General features: G+C 41.0%; 1 protein-coding gene across 1 annotated transcript; it reads left to right on the forward strand.

Annotated features, from left to right (window-relative positions):
- Positions 1–1,041: 1,041 nt before the first annotated feature.
- LOC106567319 (transcription factor HES-2) lies at positions 1,042–2,439 on the forward strand. The gene is made up of 3 exons (XM_014136456.3): positions 1,042–1,179; positions 1,287–1,382; positions 1,518–2,439. The coding sequence occupies exons 1-3, from the start codon at positions 1,084–1,086 to the stop codon at positions 1,920–1,922; spliced, it is 597 nt and encodes a 198-aa protein (XP_013991931.3). The 5' UTR covers positions 1,042–1,083; the 3' UTR covers positions 1,923–2,439.
- The last annotated feature ends 5,062 nt before the right edge of the window (positions 2,440–7,501 follow it).

The raw sequence follows: 7,501 nt of genomic DNA on the forward strand, positions 1-7,501 counted from the left end.
AATGCTAAACATTTCTACATTTGCTTTGTTCATGTAGGAACTTAAACGAATTTCAGTTCATACCCATCATCTGTCGTGCAACTTCCCGCAGTCACCCCCCTTCCCAGGCAACACAAGTAGGCTACAGGTAAAGACAGCTCCCATCAGAAATGTAAGAGGCCTAGACATCACACACTAAGAAAATTGTTGATCACAATTTACAAGCAGATGTTATTTGAAGTTAGCTTGGCTTGGGTATCTGTCGGTGTAAATGTAAATAATGCATAAAGCCCAGTGCCCCCTCCATCGTCCATCCATCCATAGCCCCTCCACCAATGTTAGACTACGATACAGAATGGATATCAAACAACATCTGTGCAAAATATGTTTAATGCTATCTACAAAACGTGAGAGGCTGAACGGTATATTTGAAAAATGTGTATTGAATTGAACCATATCCATCTACTATAACCTGCATCTACTTATCGAATTGAACGTGAAATTGCATACACGTTTAATATTTATTCAAATAACATGTAGACCTAATGTGTGGTTGATATGTTTCTAAATCACTAACCATGAAAGGTCTTACAATGCAATATGCTTTCCATGAAACATTGGTTATGCGTAATTACGCATGGGTATCGAGTCATTTAACTTATTTAAGAACGTAAATAATAAGCTGTACATAAAAAAACAATGCAATTCAGAATAATCAGAGAATAATGAGAAATCTTTGAAGTTAAAGACTGCTTGTATACAATAGCATTTGATGTTCAAATCACTTTTACCAAAAAGCAACGCTTATTTACGCAGACGTTTTGCAAGCTTTGTATCATCAAATTTAGCTTGCACAAACCATAGTTGTTATGCTTGGATTAAATGGGGAGACAGATGGTTATTATTGCACATTTGGTGCTCGTGTTGTTTCAAATGCAAAGGTCCTCAGTCAAAATTATTTGACGGTAGCTTGGGGGCGTACCCGTGACGCACAGAACCGACGCTCGGGACCTCCATATAAACTGCGGCCCGAGGTCGTTGGAAACATATCCTCTCCAATCTCAAAGATTCCTTCTTGAAAATAGTGCTCTTCCACATACGAGAATGAAAATGATTCCAAATATGACCTCCGAATCTATCCAATCCTTTGCTCCAAGGCTAACTGTGGCCAGGAGAAAAGAGGCGCTTGAATTGAGAAAGGTAAGGGTCTAAATCGATACAATAGAATATAAAATACTTTGTGTTTCTAAATTCTCGTGATAAATGGTTTTGCAATGGATTCTAAATTGTGTGTTACCCTTTTTCAGACAATGAAACCTTTGTTGGAAAAAAGAAGGCGCGCTCGTATCAATGACAGCATCAACCATCTGAAGACTCTGATCCTTCCACTCACAGGAAAAGATGTAAGTTCCAAATAACCAACAAATAGGCTATGCTTTATACGTGTCTAGAATACACTGCTGTAAACATTTCATCATCGAAGTTATGCGTATAGATAGATAGTGGTCTAACCATCGCTCTGTTCTCTTTTTGTGCAGAATTCTCGGTACTCGAAGCTTGAGAAAGCTGACATCCTTGAGATGACCGTAAGATTCCTCAGTGATATTCCTGATGCTCAGAAAAAAAGTACATCAGACAGCTTCAAAGAAGGGTACAAAGCCTGCCTGCAGCGCGTCACCGCGCTGATCCCCAAAATAAACTTGGACAAAGACTCGTGCCAGCGGTTGAACGACTTCATCCAACAGTCCATGTCTGCTTCCGTCGCCCCAGCTTGTCAGAACTGTTGCGCCCAGAGCTCCAGGGCTTTCCCCCAGATTCAGCAGAGACTCCTGAGCCTCAAAGCCAACGTTGGCTCCAGAATCGAGAACCACTCAAACTCGCTTCCCAACCGGCCCCAGCCAGTGCCACAAGCTGTCAATGCGAACATGTGGAGACCCTGGTAGATTCAAGAAGCCATAACGCCAAAGTAAATTGTATGATATGTACATGTCGGGGAAAAGTCTCTTGTACATATGTATTTATCAATACTAGGCTATAGAGATGCATGCATTGTCATATTCTCTTGATGAAAAGCTACACTTCATCGTTAAATCATGTTAGTTAAGTATTATATACTGAAGTAATTACACACGTCTTCTGTCCTGTAAATGGACAAGTTTGAAAAAATGCTCATTATTTAAGATCTGCATGGATTTTATTTAGCTATATTTAGTCCTCTTTGGGGGTTAAATGATAAAAGGGCCACAGAAAACGCCTCTGTAAACCCAAAGGGTTATTATATGTGTAATTTGCACTTTAGACTTCAGTATCCTGGGGCTGTGCAGATAAACGATATGTAAGCACGTTGTGTTATGTTACTTAAAAACGTAAAATGTCTCTTTTAGGGATGTATTTGTATATGTATTACCATTACGTATTGTACATGTATTTAACTTTAATAAAAACCACGATACCGTTGTATATTCCTCTTCATTTCAAATTTTCTTAGTTGTCTTTGTTGGTATGACTAGGATATATTTAGCCATAACGTAGGTCTAGACTGAGACAAAATACTATTTCATTTTAGTTAGTAAGGAAACGTATCATTACGCACAGAAGTGCGTGTAATCAAGACGCACCCACCAACTGTTACCCAAACGTTTAAACATATGGCCTTAAATGGTTAGTAAAATAGTAAACATGCCATTTTAAGGAACACAGTTTTAGTCAAATAGAAAGCAGTTTGGCAGTTGAGCCAGTGTAGCACATGGGGAGCTGTGAAACTTACACCTCTGCCTGAAGTGTCCCCAGCGGATAGCTAGCTTTTTCACGAGGCGCCGACTGGTAAGACACTTCAGGAGAGTGGTCACCGTGTGCGAGCGAGGCACAGATTCGCGCCAGGTATTGGCCGAATAGTATGAAGAACAGGGAGGAAGTGGTACTCGCTTAGCAAACAGCCTGAAGTCCTTCACACAACAAGCACAGTGTCATTTTGATAGTCGCTTGGACTGACAGGTGTTGTGCAGGCGACAAAATCCATTGCGAGCTATGAGGGGTGATCATCGAAGCAAAGCGAGCTATCCTCTCCCTGTGCTTGTGTTGAGCTAGCATTTGCGTGTGGATAAACCTGTGTACTTTGCGTCTGGATAAGCAGTCTGACGAACGCCGTCCCCGCACAATGTTTTTTTATTGCTACTTTTTTTTAATGATGCCCAATACATAGGTCAGGCAAATGTACAATACGAACAACCACCTTACACATAAATAAAAATAGAAGCTCTAATACTGACAGTGATTTGTTAACAAAGATTGATAACTTACAAAAATAAACAATTCAACTGTTGCAGCTTGGTCTTTAAGGTTGACATCAGGTCCTTCCAAATGGGCCTTCAGCTGTTAAATAGATTTGCATAGAAGTATTATTACACACACACACACACCCACACACACACACACACACACACACACACACACACACACACACACACACACACACACACACACACACACACACACACACACACACACACACACACACACACACACACACACACACTTTATTATTGCACTGTTCACCATCATCCTCTGTGTCTGGCAATATATTTCCCTGTGTGTGTGTGTGTGTGTGTGTGTTATAGTGAGGTTACCTTACCTCTCTAACCACCTATCAGTGGTAACAGACTGGAAGAGGAAGGACCTTCCAAATAATGCTTGTTTTATGTTCTTTATGTAATGACAGATGAACGTTAATAAGCAAAACCAGTGATATGGGGATTTTAAAGTTGGTCTTAAAATAAAAATCGCTGCACATACCTCTGACTGAAAAGACAGTGTGATAAGAGAGAAGCAGAGTCTTACTCCAGAGCTCTTGGAAATGTTTTGTTAAATGTCTTGTAAAATGTGGGATATCACCCATGTTTTTTACATGCATTAATGAGGTAATGATGACACCATGCCATCTAGTGGTAGAGTTGCACTATTTCAGAAAGAAACAAGGCATTTTAGCAAAATTCATGTATTTGTTTTTATATCTTTCTGATTTTAGATCAATTGAAAAAGCACAATTCACATCAACACATTTCTACAAACATTCTGGAGACCTGTCCCTACCATTTAGTCAAACAAAATAACATTTACTGAAATGATTGTAGGGAAATAGTATGAATGTACTCCCAAGTCATTTGAGTCTACAACTGTTGGACTGACATTTCTTTTGAACTTTTGAACTGACCAGGCATGTTTAACACAACTCTCAGAATGTTTTATTCATCAAAAATAATACATTACATAAATGAATGCTATATAGGAACACCAGCATGCATATTGAGGTTTGAATGGAGTGCCTAACTTTAGCCATTTCTGAAAAGGAAGTTACCAGAAGAATTGTGCAGAAAAGGAAGAATGCTACTATCCTTTAATAAATACTAAGCGTTATTTTTAGGGAACACAATACGGTACCAGCCAATCTACATTTAAACCTTTACATATACAGTGCCTTCAGAAAGTTTTTAGACCCCTTGGCTTTTTCCACGTTTTTGTTAAGTTTCAGCCTTATTCTAAAACGGATTAAATTGAATAATTTCCACATCAATCTACACACAATACCCCATAACGATGAAGCAAAAACAGGTTTTTAGAATTCTTTGCAAATTTATTAAAAACAAAAAACATTTACATAAGTATTCAGACCCATTGCTATGAGACTCGAAATTGAGCTCAGGTGCATCCTGTTTCCATACTTTGTAGAAGCACTGTATATGTAAAGATGTTCCTTTAACTTGATTGGAGGCCACCTGTGGTAAATTAAATTGATTGGACATGATTTGGAAAGGTACACACCTGTCTATATAAGGTCCCACAGTTGACAGTGCATGTCACAGCAAAAACCAAGCCATGAGGTTGAAGGAATTGTCCGTAGAGCGCCAAAACAGGATTGTGTCGAGGCACAGATCTGGGGAAGGATAGCAAAACATTTCTGCAGCATTGAAGGTCCCCAAGAACACATTGGCCTCCATCATTCTTAAATGGAAGAAGTTTGGAACCACCAAGACTCTTCCTAGAGCTGGCCGCCCAGCCATACTGAGCAGTCTTGGGAGAAGGGCCTTGGTCAGGGAGGTGAGCAAGAACCCGGTGGTCACTCTGACAGAGTTCTAGAGTTCCTCTGCGGAGATGGGAGAACCTTCCAGAAGGACAACCATCTCTGCAGCATTCCACCAATCAGGCCTTTATGGTAGAGTGGCCAGACGGAAGCCACTCCTCAGTAAAAGGCACCTAAAAACTCTCAGACCACGAGAAACAAGATTCTCTGGTCTGATGAAACCAAGATTGAACTCTTTGGCCTGAATGCCAAATGCCACGTCTGGAGGAAACCTGGCACCATCCCTACTGTGATGCATGGTGGTGGTGGCAGCATCATCAAACTGTGAGGATGTTTTTCAGCAGCGGGACTGGGAGACTAGTCAGAATCGAGGCAAAGATCAACGGAGCAAAGTACAGAAAGATCCTTGATGAATACCTGCTTCAGAGCGCTCAGGACCTCAGACTGGGCAACAGGACAATGACCCTAAGCACACAGCCAAGAAAATGCAGGAGTGGCTTTGGGACAAGTCTCTGAATGTCCTTGTGTGGCCCAGCCAGAGCACGGACTTGAACCTGATCTAACATCTCTGGAGAGACCTGAAAATAGCTGTGCAGCAATGCTCCCCATCCAACCTGACAGAGCTTGAGAGGATCTGCAGAGAAGAATGGGAGAAACTCTCCAAATACAGGTGTGCCAAGCTTGTAGCGTCATACCAAAGAAGACCCGAGGCTGTAATCTCTGCCAAAAGGTACTTCAACAAAGTGCTGAGTAAAGGGTCTGAATACTTATGTAAATGTGATATTTCATTTTTAATAAATTAGCAAATATATATATATCTATATATATGAGAGAGATTTTTTCTTTGTCATGGGGTATTGTGTGTAGATTGAGGTGGGAGGGTGGGGGGGGGGGACTATTTAACTGGTTAGGACAGCTCATGAGGCTATTACCCAGATACCTGCTGGTACCTCTTAACTGGTTAGGACAGCTGATGAGGATATTATCCAGACACCTGCTGGTACCTCTTAATTAACTTGTTAGGACAGCTGATGAGGCTATTATCCAGATACCTGCTGGTACCTCTTAATTAACTGGTTAGGACAGCTGATGAGGCTATTATCCAGATACCTGCTGGTACCTCTTAATTAACTAGTTAGGACAGCTGATGAGGCTATTATCCAGATACCTGCTGGTACCTCTTAATTAACTGGTTAGGACAGCTGATGAGGCTATTATCCAGACACCTGCTGGTACCTCTTAAAACGTCTTCGGGCTAGGGGGCGGTATTTTCACGTCCGGATGAAAAGCATGCCCAAATTAAACTGCCTGCTACTCAAGCCCAGAAGCTAGGATATGCATATAATTGGTAGATTTGGATAGAAAATACTCTAAAGTTTCTAAAACTGTTAAAATAATGTCTGAGTATAACAGAACATATCTGGCAGGCGAAACCCCGAGGACAAACCATCCAGGATTTCTTTTTTTTGTTGTTGAGGTGACTGTGTTTTCAATTGGGTTTCTATGTGAATCTAGATTTCTGAGGCATCTGGTTGCAGTTCATATGGCTTCCACTAGATGTCAACAGTCTTTAGAAATTCGTTGATGTTTTTCCTTTGAGAAATGAAGAAGTAGCCCTGTTATTTTCATGTGTCACTCCAGGTGTACTCTAATGTTTTGGTGTGCGCGACCTGGAACGTGCTTCACTTTGTTTTCATCCGGTATTGAGCACAGTATTTCCCGTCTTTAATTTTATTGATTATTTACATTTAATATCTAAAGTTGGATTAGGAAAGTTGTTTGAAATGTTTGGACAAAGTTTACAGGTAACTTATTAGATATTTTGTAGTCATGTTGGGTGAGTTGGAACAGGTGTTTTTCTGAATCAAACGCACCAAATAAATGGACATTTTGGAGATATAACGATGGAATTAATTGAACAAAAGGACCATTTGTGATGTTTATGGGACATATTGGAGTGCCAACAGAAGAAGCTCTTCAAAGGTAAGGTATGAATTATATTGTTATTTCTGAGTTTTGTGTCGCGCCTGGTGGGTTGAAATATGATTGTCATGTGTTTGTTTGATGGGGTGCTGTCCTCAGATAATTGCGTGGTTTGCTTTCGCCGTAAAGCCTTTTTGAAATCTGACACGGTGCCTAGATTAACAAGAAGTTAAGCTTTAATTTGGTGTACTGCACTTGTGAATGTATGAAAGTTAAATATTTCAAATATTTTGGGGGGAATTTCTCGCTCTGCCATTTCAACAGATGTTGTGGAAACGTTCCGCTAGAGGAACCCCCAGCCGTAACAGGTTTTAACCTTTTCTTGCCCAGGGACCCCCTCCCAGGCAAACCGGTGACCCGGGGACCCCCTCCCAGGTAAACAGGTGACCCAGGGACCCCCTCCCAGGCAAACAGTCAAGCCAGGGACCCCCTCCCAGGCAAACCAGCGACCCAGGGACCCCC

This window comes from Salmo salar, chromosome 13, assembly GCF_965601325.2.
Source record: "Salmo salar chromosome 13, fSalSal1, whole genome shotgun sequence".
In the NCBI taxonomy this organism is placed as follows: domain Eukaryota; kingdom Metazoa; phylum Chordata; class Actinopteri; order Salmoniformes; family Salmonidae; genus Salmo; species Salmo salar.